The sequence below is a fragment of the Felis catus genome, chromosome C1, assembly GCF_018350175.1.
Source record: "Felis catus isolate Fca126 chromosome C1, F.catus_Fca126_mat1.0, whole genome shotgun sequence".
NCBI classification, from domain to species: domain Eukaryota; kingdom Metazoa; phylum Chordata; class Mammalia; order Carnivora; family Felidae; genus Felis; species Felis catus.
Genome location: NC_058375.1, coordinates 42,015,247 through 42,030,237, shown reverse-complemented (window position 1 = coordinate 42,030,237; position 14,991 = coordinate 42,015,247). Strand labels below are relative to the sequence as shown.

At 36.6% G+C, this 14,991-nt stretch overlaps 1 protein-coding gene across 3 annotated transcripts in view; it reads right to left on the bottom strand.

The window, feature by feature from the left end:
- ZFYVE9 (zinc finger FYVE-type containing 9) overlaps positions 1-14,991 on the bottom strand; it is a 137,808-nt gene that overhangs the window by 108,736 nt on the left and 14,081 nt on the right. For all 3 annotated transcript variants that reach the window (XM_011284987.4, XM_011284988.4, XM_011284989.4), the window contains exon 3: positions 10,482-12,586. In XM_011284987.4, the coding sequence (XP_011283289.2) occupies positions 10,482-12,586 (2,105 nt within the window). The remainder of the gene's footprint in view (positions 1-10,481; positions 12,587-14,991) is intronic.

Genomic DNA, 14,991 nt, shown 5'->3' with positions numbered 1-14,991 from the left:
CCCACTAATCTTTACATAAGAGTAGGGATCATAATGTCATTAGTGTAAATTCAGCACCCAGCATAGTGACAGACAAATAACAAGCACACAATATTTAAGTAAATTAATGATCTGGCACTCACTTATTCATTCATTAACAGACGTTTGTTGAACAATTTGTAAGTGACAGGTACTGTGGGGCCTAAATGCTGGGAATAAAAGATAAATCAGAATCAATAACACGATCCTTATAGTCCAATGAGAATGACAGAGACAGTACTGTGTGACAAATGCTATGACATGGGTGAGGTGGACTTTCAGCCAACACAATTTTTTGAAGAATGTGAATGGAAAATATTGCCCTAACTTCATTAGAAACCAAGTTTAATCCAAAAGTTTTTCCTGTTTTACCATGCTAGAATGGTTCAAATCACAATGTGAATAATAAGACAAGTTTTTAGGCAGAGTATGAGGAAAACTGAATTACCAAGGAATATTCTATTTTTAAAGTAGCCATTTCTTACTGTCCTATGTATTGGTTTCCATCAACAGGTAAGTAAATATGAAATCAGGAAAATAAACTTGTTTTGGGTTGAATTGTCCTTAAATAAGAGAAACACATGAATAATTTAAAATATTTCTGGGGTGTGGTGCCTAGCTGGCTTAGTTGGTTAAGCGTCCAACTTTGGCTCAGGTCATGATCTCATGGTTCATGAGTTCAAGCCCTGTGTTGGGCTCTGTGCTCAGAGCCTAGAGCCTGCTTCAGATTCTGTGTGTGTGTGTCTCTCTCTCTGCCTGTCCCTGTTTGCACTGTGTCTTTCTCTCTCTCAAAAATAAACATTTAAAAAAAATCTAAAAATAAATAAATAAAATATTTCTGGGGTACCTGGGGGTGCTGTCAGTTAAATGTCTAACTCTTGATTTCAGCTCAGGTCATGATCCCAGGGTTTGGGATCAACAGGATTGTCAAGATCTGCACTGAGCATGGAACCTGCTTAAGATTCTCTCTCTCTCCCTCTGTCCCCTCCCTGGTTAACATTCTCTCCAAATGTCAATTGATGAATGGATAAAGAAGATGTGGTATATATATGCAATGGAATACTACTCAGCAATGAAAAAGAATGAAATCTTGCAATTTGCAACAACGTGGATGGAACTGGAGGGTATTAGGCTAAGCGAAATAAGTCAGTCAGAGAAAGATATCGTATGTTTTCACTCATATGTAGAACTTGAGAAACTTAACAGAAGACCATGTATGAAAGGAAGGGGAAAAAAATAGTTACAGAGAAGGAGGGAGGCAAACTGTAAGAGACTATTAAATACAGAGAACAAACTGCTGGTGCGGGAGAAGGGAAAATGGGTAATGGGCACTGAGGAGGGCACCTGCTGGGATGAGCACTGGGTGTTGTATGTAAGTGATAAACCACAGGACTCTACCCCAAAACGAAGAGCACACTGTATATACTGTATGTTAGCCATCTTGACAATAAATTATATTTTTAAAAAATGTTTAGGGGTACCTGGGTGGCTCAGTCAACTAAGTGTATGGCTCTAGATTTTGGCTCAGGTCATGATCCCATCGTTCATGGGTTCGAGCCCAGCGTCTGGCTCCATGCTGACAGTGCAGAGCCAGCTTGGGATTCTCTCTCTCTCCCTCTCTCTCTGCCCCTCCCTTGTTCATGCACACAGGTTCTCTCTCTCAAAATAAATAAATAAACTTTAAAAAAAGTTCTCATCCAAAAACTTGTAACTATGTATGGGAACAGATATTAACAACTTACAGTGGTGATCATTTCACAATATATGCAAATATTGAATCATTATCTTATACACCTGAAACTAACACCATGTTGTATGTCAATTATACCTCGATTTTTTAAAAAAGACATGGAGGAAATGTAAATGCATATTACTAAGTGAAAGAAGCCAGTCTGAAAAGGTTACATAACTGTATGATCCCAATTATAAGACATTCTGGAAAAGGCAACAGGAACAGTAAAAAGATCAATGAGGGACGCCTGGGTGGCTCAGTCAGTTAAGATTCCAATTTTGGCTCAGGCCATGATCTTGAGATTCGTGGGTTCAAGCCCCGTGTCAGGCTCTATGCTGACAGCTTAGAGCCTTGAGCCTGCTTCGGACTCTGTGTCTCCCTCTCTCTCTCTGCCCCTCCCCTGCTCGCACTCTGTCTCTGTCTCTCTCAAAAATAAATAAACATTAAAAAATAAAATTAAAAAAAAAACACAAAACCCGGATCAGTGATTGCTGGCAGTTCCGATGGCAGGAAGGAAGGCACGCACAAGTGGGGCACAAGGGATTTTTAGGATAGTATAATTACTCTATAGGATACTATAATAGGACACATGTTATGCATTTATCAAAACCCACAGAACTGTACAACACAAAGAGTGAAGCCTAAAGTAAACCACAGCATATATTTCTTTTATAGGACTTTAGTTAATAACAATGTATTGACATTGGTTCATCAATTTTAACAAATGTACCGCACTAGTGGCAAGATGCTAATAATGGGGTCAACTACAGGTATGTGAGAACTCTGTACTTTCTGTTCAATTTTTCTGCTCTAAAAAAATAGTCTATTTGGGTTTTTTTGTTGTTGGTCGTTTTTTTTTTTTAAGTTTATTCATTTTGAGAGAGGGAGAGTGCAAAGAGCAGGGGAGGGGAAGAGAGAGAGGGAGAGAGAAAATCCCAACAGGATCTGCATTGCTAGCACAGAGCCCAGTGCAGGGCTTGATCTCACAAATCGCGAGATCATGACCTGACCCAAATTAGAGCTGGACACTCAACTAACTGAGCCACCCAGGTGCCCCTGTCTATTTGTTTTTTTAAGTGGGTATGTCTAGTAAGCTAAGCTAGGGACTAGGGATATGTAGAAGTAGACAGAAGATTGCCATCATAAATATTACTTTTTTTTAAGGTTTATTTATTCATGCTGAAAGAGAGAGAGAGATGGGGGGAGGGGCAGAGAGAAAGGGAAAGAGAGAGAATCCCAAGCAGGCTCTATACCATCAGCACAGAGTCCAACACAGGGCTCCATCTCACAAACCATGAGACCATGACCTGAGCCAAAATCAAAAGTCAGATGCTCAACTGACTGAGCTACCCAGGCACCCCAATATTACTTTATTTTATTTTTTTATTTTAAAGTAATATTAAAATACACTGTATTTTAACTATGTTGGGATTAAAACATTTTAAAAAGTGTGCCATGAACTGAGGAATAGGATTATTGATGCCTGGGTTCCAAAATAGGTAAAGTAAATCTAATATGAAATAAAAGAAATTTCTGCCCTTGTAGAGATGACAAAGCACACGGCACATCCTAGAGCTCTCAGACTGAAAACTCTTGTAATACCTGGATGAAGTCAATATTGACAAATGCCCTTGGAATCCTGCTAAAACATTACATAGGATATAATCAAATTTGGTATCAGGCAAGTTTGTCATAACTTGCATGCAACAGGCACTAGTCATTCAATTAAAAAGGTTTTAATTGAAGACAGTTTCTGTGACTTATTCTCATGGCATTATACAGAGAGACACTGTTATAAAGAGAGTCTTACATGCTTGAAATGATCAACATGTACTTTAACACTGGCACATAACAAGGTGACAAGGGAAAGATTCTCTTATTTAGCTGCCTTTTACAATATAACATTCATTTACAAATATTTAACATTTCTGTAACCTCTATTTACAACAAACAAAGTTGAAAATCTTCAATTCTGTCAAGATTCCTTGACCAAAGTCAGAGCATAAAATAACAGAGTGACAGCATAAACAGACATGATTTTGTGTATCTTGTCATCTTAGGTTATATACTGAAAAACGATCTTCCTATGATTAAAAAATAAGCAACACTGAGTGCCTGGGTGGCTCAGTCGGTTGAGCGTCCGACTTCAGCTCAGGTCATGATCTCACAGTCTGTGAGTTCGAGCCCCACGTCAGGCTCTGCTGACAGCTCAGAGCCTGGACCCTGCTTCAGATTCTATGTCTCCCTCTCTCTCTGCCCCTCCCCTATTCATGCTCTGTCTCTGTCTCAAAAATAAATAAAAACATTAAAAAAAATTTTTTTTTAAATAAACAACATCAAATTTTTTCATGCTCTGGAATAATATTCTTTTACCCCAGATAGAATCATAACATTGTAACTCTTCCCTAATATTTCAGGTGAGTGTAATTGTTAACTTCTAAAAAATTATTTTTAAAAATGGTTTTATTCAGTATTAAATTTGAAGTTATTTTAAATGATATTTTAATTCTTTAAAGTATATTTTCACTTAAACTAAAAATATGGTATAATGACATAAATATCAAAATATTATATAGTTCTGTTACATATCTTTATAGATAAAATTACTCCACAGGGTGCCTGGGTGGCTCAGTTGGCATCTGACTCTTGATTTCGGCTCAGGTCATGATCTCCAGTTTATGGGTTTGAGCCCCACTGCCAGTGCAAAGCCTGCTTGGGATTCTCCCTCTCTCTCCTTTTCTCTGCTCCTCCCCTACTCACATGCTCTCTCTCTCAAAATAAATAAACTTTAAAAAATAAAATAAAATTACTCCTGACATTACTGATTACATATTCAAATTAAAAGCAAAGCTAGATATTGACTGTATTTGCCATTTTATACATAAACATATGTATTATATAAATTATATAAACTTACAAAATATTTATATAATATACAAATATAAAATTATATAAAATGCTTTATAATTACATTTGTAAATACTCAATATATGTTAAGTATCCATAATCCCTAATCCCAAGTGTCTGAAACAGGGAAGCTTTTTAGAACTATATTAAAAATTAATCTAGATCATTTTTCAATATGTCACTTTGACATTAGACATGTCATCAAGCTATTTTTTTTTTAAACTGTGATAAAGATCACATGTCCCTAAAGGGATCTTGAAGAAATTAGTATGAGAAATGAATCAAAAAGGAAACAGTAATTGCAAAAAAAAAATGCTCACTGTAGCACACTTAACTGACACTTTGACAAATAGCATTCCAGTCTAACAGAGATGACTTCCAGAAAACACACTTTCAGCACAGTATGCTTCAAAATGTTTAATGATGGACTCTTCCCACATAGTGACCTTAGCTAATCAGTATTTAGTAATAATTTTACAGAGATAAATCAATGTTAGCACAATCTTTCCATTTCCTTTTCTATTTTTTTTTAACCACAGAAATTCATATAAGCTCTTTCAGAGCTGCAAGGAAACAGAAATAAAGTCTATGCAATCTCCTCCTTTTACAGAAGAGGAAACAGAAGCCCACAGCTCTTTCATACTCATTCCAGTATTCTTTTCCACATTATCTACATTACAGTTCTCTGTTCCATCTATTCAAATCACTAATGCAATAAAAAATTGTCTACTCAAGTTATACTTTTAAAGTCAATTACAATGAAAAACATAATTGTGAGTAAATTTGAATGGTATATAATACTGCCACCCTCCTCCTCGTCCAATGACTTGGTGCCCATATTGTTCTTTTTCTATTTTGTAGGTCAAGACCTGATAGGTAAAATCCTAAAATCCTGCTACTCTACCATCACCTGATAGCACCAATCACTCAGAATTTTTGTCTTCCTTATAAATTCAAATACTCAAATTCCCAGTCCTTTACTCCTGCCCCAAACTAAGTTAACTCAAAGACAATGACTTATATTTCTAGTAAGCAATTCAAGTACAGATAAATTTTGCTGCTGTGTCCAGTGTGGTAGAGCATCAGGCTTTGGAGTCCGACAGATTTGTCTTAAAATCAATGCATTCTCATTGTCAAACTCTGAGGATTTAGGCAAATTACTTAACCTTTCTGAGGTGCATTTTTCTCACCTGTAATTATACCTCAGAGAATTGTAATATTAAACTAGATAAGCCTAGCATAAAGTAGAAGTATTCAAAATGTTATTCTAGGGGCGCCTGGGTGGCTCAGTCGGTTAAATGTTCAACATGGCTCAGGTCATGATCCCAGGGCTCATGAGTTCCAGCCACACATTGGGTTCTGTGCTGACAGCTCAAAGCCTAGAGCCTGCTTCAGATTCTGTGTCTCCCTCCCTCCCTCTCTGCCCCTCCCCTGCTCACACTCCATGTCTCTCTCTCTCAAAAATGTATAAACATCAAAAAAAAAATTTTTTTAATGTTACTCTAATTTCATCTTTCACATCATCTCAAACAAATACAAAATATCCAGGTAATAATTGCCAGTTAAACAGTTATACTTATAAAAAATATTTTTACGCCTGCTTCTGTTAAATAGTAAATAGAGCAGTCATTAACCAGCTGGCACCAAATAAATAATAATTGGACACATCAGTGATGACAAATGATAAAGTGTGACAAAGCCTTGAAAATGACCAAACAGAAGATAAACAGCTTTTTTTTCTTTTGGAAATTCTTCTTCACTTTAAAAACTCCTCTTTCCTTTACTTTTTTTTTTTTTTTAAATGTTTATTTATTTTTGAGACAGAGAGAGACAGAGCATGAACAGGGTAGGGGCAGAGAGAGAGGGAAACACAGAATCTGAAACAGGTTCCAGGCTCTGAGCTGTCAGCACAGAGCCCGACGCGGGGCTCGAACTCACGGACTGTGAGATCATGACCTGAGCCGAAGTCGGACGCTTAACCGACCGAGCCACCCAGGCGCCCCTTTCCTTTACTATAAAACTCAATGTTTTCTTAGGCCTTTGAAGTCAAAGTCAAAACATTAATGGGAAATGGAGCTTGACAGAGGATGAATAACCACTATTTGCTGGAGTCAGTGATTTCCACAGGAAATGAATATGGGTTTATAATAATGGTGATAATTTGAATTTAAAGGGCACCTTTTGGGGAAAGAGTTCTCTGTATTCTTTCTACTCTATAATTTATCATCTATCATACAGGAGAAGTAGGGATTATACTGCTATATGGAGCAATTGTCTAAATTAATGTGTGAAATCATAAAACTCACATTTGCTGAGCATCTTAGAGTGTGACATACTTTTCCAATTAACAATGAAGACTGGAATCCAGATACTCTGATCTCCATTACAGTAATACAGAAATAAACTGCAACATTTTAACACTTTCATAAATTCTAGTTTAATTATTTTATATTTTACTTAATTACATTTAACCAAGATGAATGTTATAACAACTCTACTGCTTATCAAGAATTGAATATAGGGGTGCTTGGGTGGCTCAGTCACTTAAGTGTCCCAACTTCAGCTCAGGTCATGATCTCACGGTTTGTGAGTTCGGGCCCCACGTGGGGCTCTGTGTTGACAGCTTGAAGCCTGGAGCCTGCTTCTGGTTTCTGTGTCTCCTTCTCTCTCTCTCTGCCCCTCCCCTGCTCGTGTTCCGTCTCTCCTTCTCTCTCTCAAAAATGAATAAACATTAAAAAAAGAATTTAAAAAAATTTTTAAAAATAGAGGTACCTAGGTGGCTCAGTCAGTTAAGCATCCAACTTGGGCTCAGGTCATGATCTCGTGGTTCATGAGTTCAAGCCCCGCATCGGGCTCTGTGCTGACAGCTCAGAGCCTGGAGCCTGCTTTGGATTCTGTGTCTCCCTCTCTCTCTGCTCCCCCTAGCTCACATTCTGTCTCTGTCTCTCTCAAAATATAAATAAACATTCAAAAAAAATTTTTTTAATTAAAAAAAAAAAACATAAGCTTTAAACTATGCTAAATAGTTTCCCATAATGTTCTATTAACTCCTTCTATCATGTGTATTTTTATCTTGTCCCATTCTTTTGTGAATTTATTTCCCTTTTCCCACCTGTACTTTTCCACCTGTACTCTGATGTGATCTCATTTATCTCACACACTTTAGAACCTTGCCCCATAAATTATACCTACTTTTTTATATCGCCCTCTCAAAATAGTCATTTTGTAACATGACTTTCCTGACTCCCTCTGCCATTCTTAGAAAAATTAAGCTTTTATCCCTCAATGATCCTAGATTATTTTCTTGATACCACTAGTATAAATGAAGAGACATGCTGGAAGCGATATGACTGAAAGAAAGGGTACCAGGGCTCTTGCAATATTCAAGCTATGAGATCCTAGGCATATTCCTTGACCATTCTGAGCCTCTGCTTCTTAATCTATCAAATAGGGAAAAATTAACAACCCATTCTACAGGGGTATAATGAGGATTAATGAGAAAAAATATAAGGCACATATAATTGGCTTTTAACACAATGTATATACTTGGTCTGTTTGTCTGTCTACTCAGATCCGTGGTTCACAATTTCTTTTAGAATTTTTTTAAACTCCGGGAAATCCAAATAGTCCTCTCTCAACTTACTGAAATCAGTGCCCTTGACTACAAACTCCATGAGGTCAATGAAGTCATATATTGCAATTTTTGTATCTCTGCATCTCCAATATCTAGCCCAGAACCTTTCATATATTAGATGCTTAATATATGCTCATAAGAGCAGAGTATTAAACTATAGGTATTAAGTAGAGAAATTACCGGGTATGCAAACTAAATTTCTTTTTTCAGCAGTGAACAATATTTTACAAAATCACATTGTTTGGGGTATTTTTCTAGCTATTTCCCCAGTATAATCTCATTAGTAGCTAGAAAAAGTATACAATTGTTTATAAGTTCTTTTCTTCCAAGAAGTTCAAGGATTTTTACAAACATTTCTCATCAATCCCTAGAACATCTCTGATGTAACTGGAGATAAAAAGGAAAAAAAACCAGAATATGAATCCATAATCCACGTGAATTCCTAAATTCATAAATTCCACTCAGCAAAACTTCCATCTAATTTTTCAATTTGTGAACATTTTGCCACCATTTCCTTTCTAAATCTACCTGAGTTACCTATTTACTCATTACATCTGGATATGCTGGTCTGGAACATTATTATTTGCTCAAGAAAGCAAAATTTTCAGAAAGTATTGTACAGATTAAGCGACACACAGAACTACATAAAAATGACAACTCTAATTCCTTAATAGAAAACTGATTGCTCAGGCTACTGAGTTTATTTCAGACTACAAGATATTTAAGAATTAAACAAACTATTTTCTTCAAATTTTAATAATCAGAGACCAGTAGCCCAATCACAGCTTTGACTTCTTTCTGCTCCCCATCATTTTGTTCTTTTGTACCCTTTCTGACTGCCCAGCCAGGAAACATTCTCTTCCTTCTCCATATTAACAGAATCCCACTTGTGTTCAGGCAACATTGGGCTCAGCCCCAGAGGATGAATCATGATTCATCTTAGCCAATCAATTCTGTTCCCCTTTATCAATAATTGGTATAAAATTGCACCTGTGGTCTAGACCTGACCAATAAACTGAAAGAAGTTGCCAGGGATTTTTTCCTCCTTGATGAGACTGCAGCAAGAATAGGCTCGTTTGACCCCAACCAATTTCCCTGTACTTGAGAAGCTGCCAGGTTGAACTTGATGCTTACAGCTATGCCACTCTCTTGAGATCATGAGTGGAAGACCAAGGAAACTTTAGAGATCTTCACTCTACGCCCAGACATAAGTGAGTCTCTATCTTCAGGCTTCCTGTTACATGAAATGCTATTTTTTCTAAATCACAAAGAGTCAGATACCCCGTTCCTTGAAGGTGACAGCATCCTAATTAGCACAAACAGACCAATAAATCAGGCAAGAAGGGAAGCAGAGATTAATTACTGAGCACTTACTATTACATCTGTAATCTCATTTAATCTTCACAAAGCCAAATGAAAATTACTAATCTTTTGTTTTGTTTTTATAACAACTAAAACTTAATAAAGTATAGTTAAAAAATAACAAAGCTAAAATTGGAATCCATACCTGACACCAAACTTCGCAGTCCTTTTAAAAATATAAAATCCCTTCCTCCTAGTTCATAGCTCTTGTTAAAAAGACAAACCAGTAAGTTGATATGTTACAGCGAGGAAACTTAGGGAGACCTAAAGAATACCAAGTATTCTTACAATCTTGTCATAGGATCTGCAGCCCTCAACTCTATTTTGTATCAAAGTTAAAGGGGGAAAAAGACAAAAATATGTGTATATGTGTATAAAAAGTTCCAGAACGTCTACTAGAGAGGCCAAAATCCTGTAACAAAAACTAGGATGGATTTTAAGTGTAATACTCAATTTTTCAAAAATTAAAAAAATATGAAGTTAACTACAAGTATTTCTTAAACCAAAAAAATAACTTCCTTATTTCAAACTATTCCATTAACCAAGTATCTATCAATATAGAAACCACAAAGTTAACACTTCCTCAATTCTCATCTGTTCACGAAAAATGATTCAGCTTAAATCTTGGCAACCAAAAAAATTATATAAATACTAAGATTCAATGAGGTCATTTTTTATTTAGAAATTTACTAGAACTGGGTGTTCCAGGCTATTTATAATGTCATCTCAACCAGAAGTATGTTCACCTTATATTGTCTTTATTAATTTCTAATTGAGCTTAATAAAATAGGCATGCCACATTTGTGACCTGAAACACACACAACTTACCTTCCCACATGCTCTGCAATGATGCCTCCTTTTGGTGAATGTGAACCTGGCTTCACATTTCATGCAATTTGGAGCCTGAGAATCTGGTACCCACACGGGAGCCACCTCACCCAGAGTAGTAAATGGCTTCCTGGCAGAAATTCCAAACTGACCAGCTCTGAGATCATTATCTGGGCTTTCTGGAGCTAATGCAAGGCACGGTCTACTGGATATCCCAGACTCGTAGCTTTCTAAATGTTCCCCATTTGTATCAGCAATAGTGATGTTTCCTAAAGAGGAATTGCATACATTGGTTGTTGAATTTTCCCCTAATTTTGCTTTTCCAAGAACATCATTTTTGTTTTTAATATTATTTCCACTATTTGTAGGAAGGTCATTTTGTAAGTGGTCAGACAATGGCTTTGGAATTTGAAGTTTAAGATTAGAAGGTTGCTTGGGTCTTGCACCACCAAAAGGAACACTGATAGACTGCAGGTTTGCTACTATCTTAGGTGAAGATTGCCCAAGCACTGATGGAACTTGGCTACAGAAACTGTGTAAATAATTTTTCTTCATTAGGTCACCAGTGCTGTTTAAATGTAGACCACTCCCTTCTGTGGCTTCATTTCCTCTCTGTTCATAAATATTTGAGTAGCATTCTGATTTGCTCTCTTCTATTTCCTTTTCTTCTGTTACTGAATCTTCTTTGGAGGGTAAAGTCTTTGGAACAAAACAAACAACTGGGCTCTGCATTCCATAGGAATCACAATTAGATACAGAATTTGCTGCTGGTGTATCCATAGTAGAGAAATCACATCCTTCACTGTCATTCACGCAAGTTCCTTTTAAATCTAGACCTGCTTCAGCCATTCTATCACACTCTCCTCCATTATCACTGTAAATGTCCTCAGGCTGATTCATCTGCAGAAACTTCTCATTTTCTTTATTTATTTGGCTGTCATTCATATCATTTAGCTTAGTCAATTTCCAATTAGTCATCTCCTGAGAATCAGAGAAATGCTCTGTCATATTAAGAAGTTCTGTAGTGTCAAGTATTTCTTCATGTTCACAACCTTCCTTTTCATCAGCTCTAACTTCACTGGACACAAGGCAATCTGAAAACTGTTCACAGTTATCATCCCTTCCAGACCCATTAGGCATGTCTGTTTTGAGAAGCAAAGGTAAACCAGGTCGGATGGATTCTTCGGTTGTTCTCTCCTCTGCTGGCTCTTTTGTCATCAAAATCCCCTCACTCAGATGGGAAAAGGAGTTTGGACTCCCTAGATCTGTCCTAGCAGAGCTGGTTTTGCAAGTGAGAACCTCATCTGGTATACAGTTCTCTTGCTTTTTAGCAGCAGAACCTTCTTCATCTGTTCCCTGGGATGAGATTACTGAATCAATTGTTAAACTTGTAATCACAGACATGGAGGGATCTCTACCTATATTTTCATCATCCTTTAATTGTGAGGAGGAACAGACACTGGCTAGATTATCAGATGAAGTAGTACACATATGTTTAACAGAATCCCCCACTGCACTTGGTCTGTTCAACAGATCCATTTGTTTCTCTGAATTCATATCTTTTCCAGTGGACCCATTTATACTAAAACTAAATTGATCAGTTTGTCTGCTTTCGTCATCCAGTGAACAGCTAAAAGCATCCATGAGGGACTGACTATTGTAATTATTACAATCCTGCAAATCGCTCTGTAATGTCCTCTTATCACAATTATGCATGACGGCTACAACAAGAACATTCTTCTCATCTGGCAGACAAGCTAGATTTCCACATTTTTTTTCTCCCACTTCGACAGCACTGCGTTGATCATCTCGATTACAGTTCCTTTTAATTAACTGATCTTCTGCAACGGCATTTTCATCAATCCACATTGTGTTAATCTCTGGATTCAGAGGATACTCCTGTCCATTTGCACAATGGTCCTCTCCCTCTGTGGTCAGAGAAGCTGAATGAGCCAGAGAGAAGACTTTCAATTGTGGCTGTGACTCATTAGAAACTGCAGGTTCATTCACACTGGCCAATGCAGGGTTAAATGATAGTCGGTGAGAAGGGGAATCTAGAATCTTATTCCACTTGGTATCCAATAAAATAGGAGAAACTGTTTCATCTGAAAAAATAATTACAATAAGTTTGCTGGTGACATTGTAAAAGCTAGGACTCAGTTAATCAACTACATTTGCAAATACTCTGAAAATAAAATATTCCTAGGATATCTAAAAAGAGAATATTTCTAGAACATGGAGTTTCTAATTTTTAGCTAAGAACAAAAAAATATTATTAAGACTATTCCTGTATTACATGTCAGTTTGGAAAAGAGGTCATTCATAAGGGGAAACAAGTATAGCCCCAAACACAACAATCTGAGAGAGCAATAAGAAGTAAATCAGTTTGGGTTGAAAAAGAATTAGTGTAAGGAAATAGTAAAAAGCAGCTAGAAAGGGCAGATTGGAAAGGCCATAAAACATCAGAATATGTGGAGAATGGTCCTGAATCCTCTGAGTGTTAAATCCTGAGTTGACCAAATGTAGGCTAGCAGAGACTTGAGATTTAGTAACATATGCTTCCTTTAAAAAAAGAAATCATTATTTCCAAGATGGTTCATGGAAATAAAAAAGAATTACCGCTTCTTACAAGAATATTTAATATTCAAACAAGAATGATCAGTTATTAAAATTTCATTATTTGACCACCTACCACATGGGCATACTGTTAATTATCTAGTGTCATCACCATCCATGTGTGCTGTCTTTTTCATTTAAAGAAGGAAATTAACACAAAATGAAAAATCACTCTATTTAAAATATACTTTGAAAGACACCAGGCTAGACATTGTAGTTTTAATGCAACTTTAAATTTTGGGGGCTCCTGGGTGTCTCAGTCAGTTAAGCATCTGACTTTGGCACAGGTCTCACAGTTCATGAGTTCAAGTCCCGCATCAGGCTCTGTGCTGATAGCTTGGAGCCGGAGCCTGCTTTGGATCTGTGTCTCCCTTTCTCTCTGTCCTTCCCCTGCTTGTGCTCTGTCTCTCTCTCTCTCTCAAAAATAAACAAACATGAAAAAAATGTAAAAAAAAAAGGTTTTTTAGAATTTTTTCAAATTTAAAAAATTCTAAAATTAAAAAAAAAAATAGCTCAAAACAAATAAACAACATAGTTCCAAACAAGAACGTGGCTTCTGAAGTTCTTCTCCTTCTAGGGAGTTATTTTTTGTAAGCAAATGCTGTATTTTTGAACTAAAAGACAATTTTTACTGATTCAATGAAAATGTATTCAAAATCAACTATATACAAAATACCCTACTAGAATCTACATTAGCCACAAAGAGAATCATGTAATGAACTAACAGTTTTATTAGAGTCAATGGTATTCTAGAAGTATATTATTCATGTGATTAGGTGTAGCACCTGTGTAGATATCTTATGACATATAACTGTGATACACAGAGGGCCAAACCAAAGAAAGGATTGAGAAATTATTTGTATAAATGATTGAAACAGAGAGGAAAATACACCTTCCTCCTTGGTATGTATAAAACCCATCTAGATCCAACAAAATCTCAAATTATTAATTTTTACATTTACATGAATCCTATGGCTATGGAGTAGCTTCAGGTCATCAACAATAAAATATGAGAAGAGCACGCTATTCCATGTATCATTCCTTCTCCCTTTTCTTTCCTAACCCCCATAATCCCATATTCTTTTTAAGGCTTGCTCTATCATAGACCCAAAGCAGGAAAGTTAAAACTAATCTCTCTTCCCAACTACTATCAAAGAACAACTTGAATCACTGGATATAGTAAAGGTTTGGAGATCATTACTAAAATCATGGAGTTCAGATGGAAATATATCAAACTGTAAACTTGTTACATGCCATTTCCCCTTAGAAACAGAGAATACCAAGGAAGGAAGGCGAGGTAAAAGATAGAGATTTAATTATGGCTTATTCATTCAAGTCATACTCAGAGGGAAATTTAAAGAAAAGTTTTCCCTAAACGAAGTGAATCTTAAGCTGACAGTGTATTTAACCATTTTGGCAGTAACTTAAAAATATAAATCTTTTAAAATTAGTGTAAAATGTATCTTTACTTTCTTGGTCAATCAATAGGCAATAAGTTATTTTTCTTAGTTTAGAAATACAAACACACATTCTAAAGCTTTTCTTGATCATAAATTGGTTGTATAAAGAGAGTTTAGGCTCTAGTATCATACTGCCTGGATACTTATCATCCTGCCACTTATCAGCAAACTAACTTTGGGGAAGTTGCTTAATCTCTCTGTGCCTCTCATCTGTAAAATATAGATAAAATCTACTTTCATGGGATTATATTAAAGATTAAATAATACAGTCGGGGCGCCTGGGTGGCTCGGTTGGTTAAGCGTCCAACTTCGGCTCAGGTCATGATCTCACGGTCCGTGAGTTCGAGCCCTGCGTCGGGCTCTGTGCTGACAGCTCAGAGCCTGGAGCCTGTTTCAGATTCTGTGTCTCCCTCTCTCTCTGCCCCTCCCCTGTT